This window comes from Rhinopithecus bieti, unplaced genomic scaffold, assembly GCF_001698545.2.
Source record: "Rhinopithecus bieti isolate Rb0 unplaced genomic scaffold, ASM169854v2 scaffold_5626, whole genome shotgun sequence".
Classification (NCBI taxonomy): Eukaryota; Metazoa; Chordata; class Mammalia; order Primates; family Cercopithecidae; genus Rhinopithecus; species Rhinopithecus bieti.
The window spans coordinates 3,258,166-3,273,873 of record NW_016805666.1 but is presented as its reverse complement, the minus strand read 5'-3'; the positions used below and the strand labels follow the sequence as shown (position 1 = coordinate 3,273,873).

Below are 15,708 nucleotides of genomic sequence, written 5' to 3'. Positions count from 1 at the left end.
TTCTTCTAAGCTTAATGATTTCATTCTGAACTTCAAATAATCTAATTCATCATAAGAGAGTCAGATACAGTAGAGAATGGAAGGCAAACAATAAAAATAAGAATAAGGATGGAGTGTGAATTAATTCCCACAATCTAAGTGATCCCCCAAATATTATGGTTTATGGTAAGACACACATGTTAATAACTGTCATTTCCAAAACCTTGACTAACCAATAAGTACACATCACCTATGTCCATTTCTCATTCTATTTTAAATGGAACAAAGTGGCTTCCAGAGGTTGGGAAGTGTGTAATTACATAGATGGAGTCTTTGCACTTTGATCGTAATTACAGTGTTTTATCTATCCATCACTTGTTGCTTGAGGATTTTTTCCTTGGTGAATTATTTAAAGAGATAGAAACCCTGTCAGGACAAATTTGAGCTTCAAAATAGCTACTCAGAAACTTGGCTCTCTTGTCCTGAAACAGAGATTGAAAATTGTCACTTTAATCTTACAATCCATTTGGCTTTGAAATAAAGTGAGAACGTGAAGTCTTTCTTTGGGAGCATGTGTCTCTGTTTTTCTTTATCTCTGGTTACCTTTTATGAGCATGTATTGGGGCATTGGGTCTAAGTTTGCCTCACTGTAGGTAGTGGTTTTCAAAATTGGGTGTGCAAACAAATGAATCATCTGAAATGTCTGATAAAAATGCTGACCTTGCATTCATTCCCTTGGCTCCCGATTTCTCAGAGAGAGGCATCGATGTAATCTCAAACCCCAAATTAACTGAGAACCTTACAACACCAAACAGTGTAGAACTACTTCTCCACGTGTGGTCTGATAACCACCCGAATCAAAATTGTTTGTTTATAGTTTACAGCGCGTTTCCAAGGCTCCACCCAAGCCCTCTCAATACCTGACATCAGAAGTGAGTAAGTGCATGCCTGTGTTTCCTGGATCTAAATTTGGCCTTCAAACTTTTAGAGCTGCCATCTAAGAGTCAGATATATCTCCGTGTAAAAGAGTTAGAGGAACTTTAACAGAAACTAGTAATAAAAATCACTGTTTCCATTGACTGCCTCAAGAGCGGATGCTTGCATCTGCAGTCCCCAGGCTAACTTGTCCAGTGGTTTTCAACCCCACCTTGTACCTTGCATTATTTCTATACAGTTACTTTTACCTTGGATTCCCTGAGGTCTAGGATTGTATTTCACTCATATATTCTACCTTCCCCACTTTGCACCATAAAAACATAATAAATTCATGGAATAGTTTAGTTAAACGCATCAAAACAAAACTCAGTTTTCTAGTGTCCATATATACAATTGAGGGATAACAATTCCGGTGGATTAGTTTTCTATTGCTGCCATGACAAGTTACCACAAATTTACTGGCTTAAACTAGCACAAATTTAGTATCTTACAGTTCTGTAGATCAGAAGCCTGATGTGGGTCTCCCAGAGCTGAGATCAAGGTGTTGGCAGGACTTCGTTGCTTTTGGAGACTGTAGGAGAAATTCAGTTTCCTTGCCCTTTCCAGCTTCCTTGGCTCCTGACCCACTTCCACCTTCAAAACCAGCAATAGCCTGTCAAGTCTTTTTTTTAACAACACATCACTTTGACTCTTCTATCTTCTGCTTTCTTGTGATTACGTGGTGCCCACAGGGATGATCTGAGTTATTCCACCTGTTTTAAAGTCAGTTGATTAGCAGCCTTAATTCCCTCTACAACCTTAATTCTGCTTTGCCGTGTAACATAACATATTCACAGGTTCTGAGGATTAGGATGTGGCTATCTTTAGAGACTATTATTCTGCCTGTCTCCCAGGTAGGTCAGATGTGCAATGCATTGGGAAACATTTTGTCAACTATAAAATTTTATACAAATCTAATAAAATGCTATGTTTTATGTTAAAGAGAGCTTTGAACTGGCAGTCAAGAGACTTGAATTGCCATCCTGGTTCTGTTGCTGTTTTTGCTGTGTGATCTTGGACAATTCACTGAACCACTCTGGGATTCAGATTCCTTAATTCTAAAGTATAAGAACTGAGGGGGACAAGCCAAGATGATGTCAAGACCCCAAATTATCTTTCTTCTGAAAGTTGATATACAGTGGAACTCGAGGTATGCTTACATGAAAACACAATTGTTGGAAGGCAGCTCCAGTCCACTGGCACACTGTACACATAATATGATAGTAGAACTGAACAATACAGCAGGTCATGGAAAATGTTTTGTTTAACATCTTTTCCATATAACGCTGATGAGAAAAAAAGAAATCAGTTCCCAACTGGGGTCACTGTCTATGTGGAGCTTTTGCATTCTCTTCATGTCTACACGGATTTTCCAGGTACTCCTGTTTCCTCCCACATTTCAAAGATACACACATTAGGTTCGTTGGTGTGTCTAAATGGCCCCATTGTGAGTGAGTGTGTGTGTGTGTCTGTGTGTGTGTGTGTCCTGCAATGCAATAGCATCCAGTCTAGGGTTGGTTTCTACCTTCCACCCTGAGCTGCTGAGATAGGCTCTGGCCCTGAGATCCTGAACTGGAATAAGCAGGTTGGAAAATAATTAAATGAATGAATACACATTATCGTAAAATAAAAATTCACAAAGTATACGATAATCATAAAATACATGATGATAAATGATGCAGTCGAAAAGTGCTCAGCAAGCCTACTATATTTTTATTTGCTTTTGAATTGTGTGGCGGTAGGGGGTGCTCCTTACAATTTTGCTTTGCGAAGATTTATTCCTTGATTTAACATAGTACCACTATGACCATCACTCATTGATTCACCAAAAATTGGGTAAATAATTATCTTACTTCTTTGTATTAATCTTTCTTAAATATATGTGTAGCTCACATTTATCTTAATGTTTAATATTAGAAATCTTGCGGGTCTATATTTAGAAGACTGGTGATGGTTTTGTGACCCGAAATATGCCATAGAAACTTAACTGTTGTGTATATCAATTAGCCTATGGTAAAATTGGTTTCGTTAATTACACACTGTTTTGCTTAAAATCACTATCTCCAAGAACCTATCAGTAATGTTAAGTGGGAACTTACCATACACTAACGGAGTGTATTTCAGAGTTGAGTTGAGTTTATTTTTCAAAGTTCCAGTTGTGAACAGTAAATGAGAGGTTTTCATCCCTACTTTACTCATGAGGAACTTTGATTTAGATAGCTTAAGTGATTCCATGAAGGTCACATAATCATTTAGTGGTGGAGTTTACTTACCGCAATTCAAATCTTTTGCAAATCCTATGTGCACTCTGCTAATATGACTCTCTGCTATTTAAATGCACTCACCGCTTAGATGCAGCACACGGAAAAATAGTAGCATTATGCTTTTGGCTAACCACAGTTGGCCATAAATATATTTTGAAGCTTATCCATTAGATACTGAAGAATTTTTTCTTGATTACAACCAATAGATATGTTAGATCCTGAAGATAAACTGTAACTTAATATTTCTTTAAAAGTGTGTATAAACAACTGTGTATAAACAACATATGCAGACTGTAGCATGCTGGCTCATTCCTTTCAGTCAGAGAAACTTAGTGATTACGGAGATGGCTAAAAGCCAGTGTGCTCATTAAAATGGATGGATATATCATTTACCTCATATCAAAAATTATGTTATACTATTAATTGCTATATCAATTATTTTGGAAATCTTCATATGTACATAAACAACATCGCGGCATACTTTTTTAATGAGTGTAGTTGTCACGATCCTGGCAAGAAAAAAAGCATGATACTGGCAAGAAAAAAGGTAATTGAAGAAAATTTAATGAAGAGTAAGGAATATGATGTGGCTCCCTAGAATTAGCAATGGCTGGAAATGGTTACCCCTCCTAAGCTTGAAGAAAAGGAAAGGGAGGGAATAAACTACTCAAAGTCAGGGGACTTGGACCTGCAGCAAGGGCCTCTGAGAGGATCTGCAACCTTTAGCCAAAAACCAACAGGGAGTCAGCCAGGGAAGCTAATATTCCAACTTCACTCTCCTGCAGGAGATTGCCGCTGGTTGAATTCAACAGGAAACCGGAGAAGAAAAGACCTGTGAATGCAATTATCAGGAAGCAGCTTCTTGAGGAAAAGAACAAGAAAGAAAAAGACAGATGTGGAGGAGCAAGTGAAGGACTCCCAACACAGAACTGCATCTGCCTCTAGGTGATTTTATCTTATAAATGAAAGGATCTTCCACTATAAGTTCATTGTCATCACTCTTCCTTTTGGGATATATTTAGAAAGTACAGCTAATAAAGTTGACCTTTAAGCCAGTAAAGAGTACAATTCACAGCAAATATGTAATTCACACAAAAAACACTTCTTATTATCCATAGAGTATTTTAATAGTTTGATGCCTCTTTGGAATGACTAAGAAAAAATAATACAAAATATTTTACTGGTGGTTCAAATTGAAATAATGTTTATTTTTCTCTAATTTTAGCCCTCAGTTATCACATAATTTCAAAATTTAATTTTGATTCATGTTTACCATTTTAACTGGTTTATTTTGTGTAAAAATACTTTGAAAATGTAATATATTAAAATTGCTTCGTTAAAAAATAAATTGTACAAAGTATATGGAAATTCTAGAAATGAAAGAATGGAAAATTGCCCAAGTTGTAGCCCAAACAACACATTAACAAGGATGTATCTTCTGAAGTGCTAAATTTTAGATTCATTTTCAATATTCACCTACTAAAAAATAAACAACAAACAATTTATTTTGTACAAGTTTCTATTCATAAATTAAAGGTAACTAACCCATTGACTTATTTATTGAACTTTTATAATTTTATCTATACATCAATATTTTTAAAATTAAGTTAGTAATCAAATGGTAATGTGATTTTATCCAACATTTTTTCCTCTTGGTATTGTTAATATTATCAAAAGGGGAACTTAATCAGCTCTAAGGTGTGAACTGTCTTTTTGGTTTTCAGAAAAGTTTCTGCAAAGACTAAAGTAAATTAGCATTATCAGCAAGGCACAACCAAATGTTCAACATGCTAATATGTGTAAGTGGAAAGGAAAAAAACAGAGGACGAAGTCCCACTTTTAACTGAGAGAATGATGACCATCGTCCTTTGAAACATGCATTTAAACACTTTTTTTGGAATGGCATTAACATTTCGTAATAAAAGATAACATCTGTCATTTTTTTCTATTCTGTAAGGGAATTCATAAATTAAGGTAGCTTGGAGTTAAAAATATCAAGATATCCTGTTCTTTCTTTAAAAGATTATCTTTCATGACTTTTTGCTAAACACAAGGTCAGTAAAAGACAAATTTAACTATGTAGATGACTATGATTATGGAATGATTAAATTTGGTCTTTCTTAAAATAGCTTTTGTAAACTGAGAACTGCAACGGTTGTCTGCTTAGAAAAATCAGCTCAAACCCATTCACTCATGAGGTATCAAAGAAAATATTGTTTGATCCTTGTTTCGACAATATACATTATCATACTAATTCCTTTAGTGATATTTCACTTACTCATTTATTCACTAAGTAGCAAAAGTTGGAAAATAGTAATAATTCAGTCCTTAAAATATATGACAAACAGGTAAAATATTTGAGGAAAATATATTTTAGATTAAATATATAAGTACTGTAACGTTAAATAAATGAATGTAACAGTCACATCTAATTCATTTTTGTATTTGCAATGCCTTCCACAGAGCAGATGCTTAGTAAGAGCTACGTTTCATCACCTTAATGTTTTTGCTGGTTAAGCTTGCATTACAAATGAGAAGTACATATTCTTGCCTAAAATTATTAGGCAAATAATTGCTCCCTGACCATTCTGAACCATAGTCTCACAGCTTCTCAACATGACCCCCTCCCTGGCCCAAAAGTATCAGGCACCATGATCAAAGCCCAGGGCATTCTAGGAAAAATTAAAACTACTTAAAAATACGATGCAGCCACAAAAAAGAATGAAATCATATCCCCTGCAGGGATTTAGATGGAGCTGGAGGCCATTATCCTCAGCAAACTAACACAGGAGGAGAAAACCAAATACCGTATGTTCTCACGTGTAAGTGGGAGCTAAATGATGAGAACACATGGACACAGAGAGGGGAACAACACACATTGGGGCCTTTCAGAGGGTGGAAGGTGGGAGGAGGGAGAGGATCAGGAAAAATAACTAATGGGTACTAGGCTTAGTACCTGAGTGATAAAATAATCTGTACAACGAACCCCTATGACACAGGTTTACCTGTGTAACAAACTTGCACTTGTACCCCTGAACTTAAAATAAAGGTTAAAAAAAAACCCCACAAAAATACTATGATTGCTTAGAATGTTACAGTATGTCAAAAACTGAGATGACATTTGCTCCATGAACTAAGAGATCATCAAGGTAATATAAAAAGTATTTTCTCTATTTCTTTATATTTATAGGCCTCTCTTATTAATCATTAGAAATGCTTCTAGAGATGTATGCAGGATTGAAGTGTGGGTTATTAGTCAATAGAAGGAAGTTTCTTCTAAAGCTTCCCTGGATCCAAGCACCTACTTTAGGAGAGATGCCCTGAAGAGCAGCATTACACAATTACTGTTTCATCACAATTACGTTCTTAGAACTATTATTTCCAAAGATATGTATTGGAATAGATAATTTTGTGATTAGAAACAATTTTGAGAACCAGAAAACCTTTGGTGTTTTCTTTTAATCAACCCAATCCCCAACTTCAGCTAAATCTAATTTTCACGTTATACAAGAACATAAATTCTAGAGCCATTCATTTTTTGCTAATATCGTTGTTCGCAGCAAACAGCAAGACACAAATCAAGCCACCACCACCACTTTCCACTGAAACCTTGGAGACGCCAAGCTTGCTTCCCCTCTCTCTTTTTTCACCTTTTCTTTTTCTCTCCTCTATTTCATTTACCTCTCTGCCTTGCTCTTTCTCTTCTGCCTTCTCACACAACCCACCAGAAACCCCACAGGAAGAGAGAGAAACAGTCTACATATCCCACATTAGTGTTCCACATGGTGGCAAATCATGTTAATGAAAGAAGATCATACATCTTTCACACTCTGCTAGTCTACAGTAAGTGAGTCCTGCCCAGAGAGAGCAGAATCTGCTTCTTGTATCAAGCTCCAACAGACACAGGTGGTAAATGACCAGTTAACCCTTTGTAACCCCATCATTTTCAACACGCAAAGGACCTCTCTCATTTGTCTTATAAAATAAAGTACGAAATCTCATGCTGTCAAACTAACAACATCACATTGCTACATATGACTTGAATATCTCCCATAACTTTATGACTGGAAAAACACTGTTCAGATTTCATTTACCAGTTTAAAAATAGCAAAGTCTAATTTGAAGCACATACACACACAATTGTGCACCCTCACTAATATTCTCTCTTGGTACTAGGAAAATGTTTCTAAATAAAATTTACTACAATCACAGGCTTTTAAAGTCAGATTTGTCGAAAGACATTTGTTATCAAACATATCAAAAAAAATATTCCTTAGAAAACACCATGACAAGCCACAATCTTTTTGGTACAACAATGGCTAGTTATCCATTTCTTAATGTACAAATCAAAATTATTTGGTGTTTATTTTGACTTGAAGATTATCCATACATTTTTATATCCCTGCCCAGTGAAATTCTTATTGAGTGAGTAGGTGCTGAACAAGGCAAATAATATATTTTAAACATTCTTAAATGGTGTGATAATTTTTTAAAATGGGGAGATTAGCTTCAAATTTTTTCACTCTGTAGATCCAGATATCAACCAAAAAAGACATTTAGAAAATACGCCCACAGACCACTGTAAGTCCACAGAAAGTCCAAAATAATATCACTGTGCTCACTGAACAAGGAGGAATTGTTCTTTGTACACAGCTGAAACATTCATAATACACAAGGCACTTCAATAAAGTTTTGAGAGAAGTTATGTCACATTTAAACTCACCGCTGGATGTAAGGGTCAGGGCAGTACTGTAGGGTGGCACACCGTGAAGTTTCAAAATTCATTTCCTTCAACTGTCTTTGATGTCAACAAATGGAGAACAATTATACAAAATATACACAAACACCTGTGTATATATAGATATAAAGCCAGGAGGCTAAAAGCAATAGGGTCAAATGCTATCAGACATAGAAGTTTAGGCACTTCTCCCCTTCACACATATTTGCAAAGAGGCGGAGCGTTTCTTGAGTTTAGCCAATGAGATCCATCAAGTGACTAAAACTTCATAAACGCTCGATTCTTACCAGCTGGGCATCCTCTCTAATGTTGTTCTTCCCCCTCTCTCACGGCTTCAGAGTCCTTGACGTATAGTAGCCACACTTGTTGTTGGCAATTTGGAGCTGGAGGCATCTCTGAACTTCTGATCTCTGTCGTGATTGGATGCTGGCATGAATGGCATCAGAGTTTAATTTCAGCAGCCTGGACTTTTGTAACTGAACTGAGCCGATGAGTGTCCACCCTGCTCCAGCTACATAACACTTCCCTGTATCTGGATACTGATTTGATTTGAGGATTTCTGTGACTATTTCTGGGGCTAAAATGTTTTGTAGAGCTGCTTAGGGAAGTTTTGTTTTGTTTTGTTTTGTTTTGTTTCATCTATTTCCCTCCCTCCCCGCCCTTCAGTTTCCCTTTCAGCCAACCGCCTGTTGTGGTCACAATCTCAAATAGCAAAGACAGGGAAATTCCTTGATTATATTTAACTTAGAACTCACTCTTCCTCTCAGCTAAGAGAAAGAGATATCCCTTTCACATCCCCTTAGAAGTTTTGCCTGGCCCGAATAAAAGAAAATAACCTTTATTGAGTTAAATATCCTACCTCAAACACACGCACATATACTTACACATAATATAGTAATTTTCTTAAAGATATTAAAATGGGAAATAATATATTATTGTAGAATATTTTGAAATGCACAAATTATTTCAAACTGCCTGTTAATAAAAATATTCTAGTTTATTTTAATCTCTATCAGTCGGCTCCACTCTCTTCTTTATGTCTTACAATTTTTGCTGTTTTTGGTTTTGCTTTGACTTGACCTACTTAGAAAGGAAACCATAAAATTGTTCATATATTCCCAAATCAGTATAATACCAGGAAAGTCTACATACAAAATAATTTATTTCCTTTCTGAATATGGGCTGTAAACTTATCCTGGTTTTGTGGATTTGGAAATTGAATGAAATATGATTCAGAAGTTAAATTAGGATAGACTCCAACAGCGGGGAAAAAAAAAACCACTCTGTGTATCTAACGGTCACTAACATGGCAAGTTCATATCTTCCATTCACCGCCTAATCACAGGACACACCTGTAAACAGGTGACATCAGTAAATGTCAAAGTTGTGAGACAATCTAAAGCCCTTACAGAGAAATTTGACATTTCCCTGTGAGTAAATCTGACTCAAAATGTGTTTCATAAAAATATTTTATTTGTTGCTTCAGCCAGGATGGAAGGGAGAAGCTATTTAAAACTTGACATTCTGTTCCTTTACTTAGCCCGAGAGCGGCTAACATCTGTGAATCGTGAAATTCACAAACAGGCCAGCCTCAGCCCCAGCCAAATCAAACAGCTTGCTCCACAAAATGTAAAACTAGAAGGGAAGATTATTTAACTAATTAATTATAGATTTGTTAATTGGAGTTAAAGAGTTTGGCTTTCTTCTCTGCTATTAGCAAATACGGATGACCTAAATATAAGGTTCTGAAATTAAAATCAGTTTCCTGTGACCACAGCCAAGTGATTCCATTTATAATGAAAGGTGCTTCTAGTGCAGAGCTTCTCAAGTTTTAATGTGCCTGTGAGGCACCTAGAAATCTTGTTAATGCAGATTCTGGTTCATTAGGTCTGAGGTGAGGCCTGAGACTCTGCATTTCTAACATGTTCCCAGGTTACTTGATGCTGCTGGTCCTTGGACCACACTTTGGAGTGCCAAGCCCTAGTGTTCATTACAGGTCTGATATTTACAATTTGACATCTCTAGGAAATGAGGAAGAACTCTTCTGAATATATGTGTGTGTGTATATATATGTATATATATATAAAACCCATAAACATATTTTTAAAAAATGCTCAACCTCATTTGTAATCAGAGAAATACAAGTTAAAAATACAAAAATACCAGCTAACATATATCAGGTTGGAAAAAGTTAAAAAATGAACAATATCAAGTATGGGTGAGAATGTGGAGGATCCAGAACACTATGCCACTGCTGCTGGTAATGGCAGAAATTAACATAGCCACTTTGGGAGATAGTAGGACATTACCCGGTAAGGTGGGAGCTGCGCACTCTGGCCAGCCCAGCAATACCACTCCTAGGTATGGCACCCAGACTAGAGAAATGATTGCAGATAAGTGGCCATCCCAAGTCCTCATCACAGCTGATNTTTTGAGACGGAGTCTCACTCTGTCCCCCAGACTGGAGTGCAGTGGCACGATCTCCTCTCACTACAAGCTCCGCCGCCTCCCGGGTTCATGCCATTCTCCTGCTTCAGCCTCCCGAGAAGCTGGGACTGCAGGCGTCCGCCACCTCGCCCGGCTAATTTTTTTGTGTTTTTAGTAGAGACGTGGTTTCACCGTATCTTCTAAATATTTTAAATTAACTTTCAGGGATATAGACTCCCAAATAATCAATCTGCAAACATCTCTGGTATGTTGTGTTTTTTAAATTTAATTAATTTTTGTTTTTTAAAAGTTATTATTTATTTATTTATTTATGATTTTTGAGACGGCTTCTCACACTGTCACCCAGACTGAGTGCAGTGGCACGATCACAGATCACTGCAGCCTCAACCTCATGGGCTCAAATGATCCTTCTGCCTCAGCTTCCTGTGTAACTTGGACTACAGGTGAGCACAACCATACCCAGGTAATTTTGTTTTGTTTTGTTAGATATGTGGTCTTGCTATGTTGCCCTGGCTGATCTCAAACTCCTGGACTCAAGCTCTCCTCCCGACTCAGCTTCCCAAAGTGTTGGGATTACAGGCATGAGCCACCGCACTCATCTATTTTTTTTTTTATTTAAAAGGATTCTAGCCTAACTTATTTAAATAATATCATTTAAATGTATGTCATGATTTCAATAGTTGTTATTTAAAAATCCTAAATTTACTAAGAGGGACAGAAATTAAATGGCAACAAATTTTAAATAAATGATTATGAAAAAGATTGGCTCCTATTGCATTATGGAAATAAATGGAGAGAGTTGACCAAGAAAAAAGAGGCAAACTCTCTAGAATTCAACAGAACACCAATAGTACACAACCATACACGATCAAGTGAAAAGTGAGTGGTAATTATATTATGATTACCGTAATTGCCTCTTATATTTATATTTTATCTTTCTTCTCTTAGGGGAGTAAGGTTATTATGCAAATGCATAAATTATATCTTTGGTGTGCAAGGTGGAAGCTTTCCCGAGACTTTGAGTCTTTTAGTCAGAGATTGTAATATAATAATGTACATAGAAGTCTAGGAAAAGTAATTGCCTTTCTGACCATGACCTGCCTGTTTAAATGATGTTCGTGAAGACTTTAGGTTTATATGAAGGGGAGAAGAAAGTGCTTAAGGAAGGAAAGGTGTTTTGGACTTGGACCACTGAGCATAATGTAGGAGAAAGGGACACTTGTACTTCTCGACTCCTAGGAGCCAAGAACATGCACTCTGCCAAACTCAGGTGTCTATGATACAAATTCTTCTCACTTTCATCCATGAAAATTATTTTACAACTGCTCTCCTTCATGCACATTCCTCTAGGTTGCATATTTTTCTGGTTGCTCTTGTGCCTTGGATCATATTTTGCCCTCCACCAGGAACGTTTTAAAACCCCATCTGCGCATATTCACATCTTGCTCATCCTTCAAAGACCAAAAATTCTCCCTTTTTTTCCATATAAAAGAAACCTTCCCCACTTCTACTGTCTAAAATAATTATATCTGCACTTTTTTTGTGTAAGGTCACCTATAACTCTCTTCCTGGATTCTAGCTATTTTTGAGTAGACTCATCTCCTGCACTGGATTGTGAACAGCTTGAGGGCAGGCTTACTATTCTAATTCACCTCTGTGTTGTCAGGGACTAGCAAAAATATTGCACAGTGGATGAATAACATGTTTATATATTTGCAAAAATCATCTCATAAGTATTGCAACTGATTAAAAATAATTTCCACAAAACACTTGACCTCTTAGAGTTACTTTATTGACATGTAATTTACATACAATGAAATTTGCCAATTCCAAGTGTTCAGTTTGAGGAGGTGACATATTAGACACCACGCAGCCTCCATCGCAATCAAGATTCCAACATCTCTATTACCCAAAACTTTCCTCATACCACTTTGCAATCAAGCTCCCCTCACCACTGGCCTTAGGCAATCACTGACTTGTTTTTTGTTGTTATAGATTATATGTATATTTTCTAGAGCACTGTTTTCCAATAGAACTTTCTGTTACAAAGGAAATAATCTATATTTGCACGGTCTGATGTTGTAGCCACTAGCTACATGTGGCTAACGTTACTGAAGAGCTAAATTTTTATTCTCACTTAATTTTAATCAACTTAAATTTGAATAGCCATGTGAGGCTACTGGCTACTATGTTGGACAATACAATGCTAGAATATCACATAAATGCAGGGATATGGTGTGTATTCTTCTGTGTCTGGATTTTCTTTTTTTTTTTTTTTTTTTTTTTGCTCATTGATGCCATTGTTTGTGAGCTATATTCATATTGTCAACTGTATCAGTAATTCATTCTTATTATAGCTGCTGAACCTGTGGATCGCTCTTGTTTGTTTGTTTGTTTGTTTAGCTATTAAGAATGAAATCTGGTCTTAGATACACAAGTATGGCCAGAAGTCCAACAAACTTTTTAAGAGCTCAATCATCACATATCCCAGAACTTGTTCTTGGCTCTCTTGAGGTCTTTGGCAAAATAGTAGTTTCTTTCTTCCATGACTGCTATAACTCTGAAGGAGAGAACAAATATTGTGTAAAGAAGTTGGCTAACTGGGTTAGTATGAACTCTGGTACTAACTCATTCCCAGGCCTTAGGCAGGTAGCCTACTCCCTTTGAGACTTAGATGGTTTATTTTTAAAGGGGAAGGATGTATCAATTAGGATTCCTTGGGTATAAACAATAGAAACTGATTCTGCCTACCTAAAGCCAAAAAACACACAAACAAACAAAACATGAAAATGTATGAAAAGAAATATGAAAATTCACAGATAATAGGAGACAGTTGAATAAAAAAAACAAAACCAGATCTCGGAAAAGGCTGGAACAAGGATAAATTCAGGGACTTAAGAAACAGGAAAGAATAGTCACTTCACAATGCCACTGTAGGCATAAGTCAGATTCAACAGCTTTTTTTGAACTTGAGCTATTCAGCTTAAGATTCAACTTCCCAAAAGAAAGATGCCATGTTTGGCCAGGAGAGGCCTGATCATCTCGATTGATAGCCCTACCATGACTTAGCAGAGAGTTTTCAGAAGAAAATAAAGGTTCTGTTAACCTAGGAAAGAGCAATAGGTACAGGGCTGTGGAAAACAACAGATGCCACCACAAGAGGCTTAAAGCAGATGATCTTGCATGTTCCGTAGAGCTCTGGCAGCCTGTGACTATGAGATCAGAGAAACTGAATTCCTTTGTGTCAGGGTAACTGAACCTCAGGTCCTAGACTTTCCAGGTCATCCTGCATTTATAGTGTGGAGAGCAGGAAAGAACCTTCAAGGATAGGAGGTTGTGGAGCAAGTTCGCCAACATCACTCAAATTGAAGAGACTGAGTTTGGTGATTTTTGATTGTATGACCCTTTTCTGTACACAGCTGCAGCCCAACCACACAATCTCTATTTTAGTAAAGTGGAAACCAAAGTTCTGTCATGGGGAGGAGTCTGCTAACCTTTCCAAATTTGGACCCAATATTTGCTACAGTCTGACATCGATTAGGAGCGAAGCTCGACCTAGAACTTAAGTAACCTGAATGGTATTCAAATGACTTTAATTCAGTGAAAAAGCAAGAGAGTTGCAACCTTAGCCATGTGCTTCTTCTAATTTAAACTTCATCTCTCTTCAGGTCACTGAAATTCGTCAAATAAACATTTATGGTTAAGTTAATGTCAAGAAGATGCTTTAAGGGAGTGTCCCAAGGAAAGGGGCACTTTTCTGTTCAGAAGGCATGCTAGGGAACAGAGGCCAATTGGGGCAGGAAGAGGTTGGCAGTTTCTTTAACAGACAAACCTGATACCCTCCAAGTCACACCCAGTGTCCAGAAGCAATGTGGGTGGGCTTCTTTTCCAGACATCCCTGAACAGCTGTGTGAGGGCTGCTCCTCACTCCCACCCCTCCTTTGCTCAAAGCTCACGTGAGTGAGAGATAAAGAAAGAAACACAGGAAGTCCTTATTTGGCATTCCCCAGATTTGTTTTTCCCTGAACCATTTGTCAGTTGCAGATATGATGCACCTTTATTCTAAATGTTTCAGTGTGTATTTCCTAAAATGAGGAAATACCTGACATGATCTCAGTTCAATTATTGAAATTAAAAAGTTATATCCATAAAATATCTATTCTACACTGCTTATTCATATTTGACAATTGTCTTAATAATGTCCTTTATAGCAAGGAAAAGTCTTGGATTATATGTTGCATTCAGTTGTCCCCCTTTTTTTTTTTTTTTTTTTTTTTTTTTTTTTTTTTAGTATCTTTTAATTAGGAACAGTTTCCCAGTCTTCTTTGTGTTTCATGACACAGGGATTTTTGTAAACCACAAGGCAGTGGTTTGTAGATAATACGTTAGTTTAGGTTTGAAAGCACTTTTGGCAGAAATACCATAAAAGTGATGCTGTGTCCATCTCAGTGCATCATATCAGGAATTGCTCTCTTTTTAGAGCCTACCAACAGGTTTTCCCCAGGCCTTCTTTCAGATTTACTGTGATTCTAAACATTCAAATGTCAAGATTTGTAGAGTTCCTTCCAAGGTCCAGGGAAGTAGCTTAGCAATATGTTTACATTGTCATAAATTGTAACATAGACAAATGTGAAATATTGTATCTGCAATATTTTAACACTATTATCCATTTCTACTCCAATGCTCCTTTCATTACCTTTTACCTCAAAAGAGTTGTCATGGAGTGGCTGTGGGATGTTTAGGGTCCAGCTAAGAGCAAGTTGAACAGGGAATACTTTTAGTTTGGGTTTGAGAAGATACATTTATGTGTTTTTCAGTTACATTCACAAATAGCTAAATTATTGCTACTCATCCTGGTGTAGAATGGCTTCCAAGAACACGCCTCCTGCCCATGTGTGTTGGTTCAACTATGGCTGGAGACTCCATCACAATATGAATATGTCCCACAGTAATTGGCATGGGAAGTATGTGAATGCTTTTCTCTTTTCACCAACCATGAAAAATGCGAGTGGAGAAATTAATATTATCAATATTTAATCAAAACCCCCTGTCTATTATTCAGCATATGCAATTATAAATATACCACATATTATATGCTTATTTATGATGAGAATGCATGAAATAGAATTTATCACTATTCTTGTGTTTGTAGGAAAATAAACATGGTAGTGCTGCAAACAGCAAGTATGTCTATCAAGCCTTAGATTGGGGCTGCAGGGGTGAAGGCTGTTATATGTTATATTAAAGATTCTGTTCAACCCCAAGAGTCTATGATTTTATGAGTATAAACTTCTTAAAGGCTAT

At 36.7% G+C, this 15,708-nt stretch overlaps 1 protein-coding gene and 1 long non-coding RNA gene across 4 annotated transcripts in view; both read right to left on the bottom strand.

Moving 5' to 3' along the window:
- Positions 1-8,362, bottom strand: part of TP63 (tumor protein p63) — a 271,076-nt gene extending 262,714 nt beyond the window's left edge. Inside the window, exon 1 of one of the 3 annotated variants that reach the window (XM_017873429.1) lies at positions 8,244-8,362. In XM_017873429.1, the coding sequence (XP_017728918.1) occupies positions 8,244-8,254 (11 nt within the window). In that variant the 5' untranslated portion in view covers positions 8,255-8,362. Of the gene's footprint in view, positions 1-7,941; positions 8,093-8,243 lie in introns of those variants that run through there. The other 2 variants (XM_017873428.1, XM_017873431.1) reach the window with 2 other exon arrangements.
- A 4,383-nt stretch (positions 8,363-12,745) lies between these two features.
- LOC108530441 (uncharacterized) overlaps positions 12,746-15,708 on the bottom strand; it is a 122,901-nt gene continuing 119,938 nt past the window's right edge. Inside the window, exon 4 of the long non-coding RNA XR_001885829.1 lies at positions 12,746-12,964. This is a non-coding gene — a long non-coding RNA (uncharacterized LOC108530441). The remainder of the gene's footprint in view (positions 12,965-15,708) is intronic.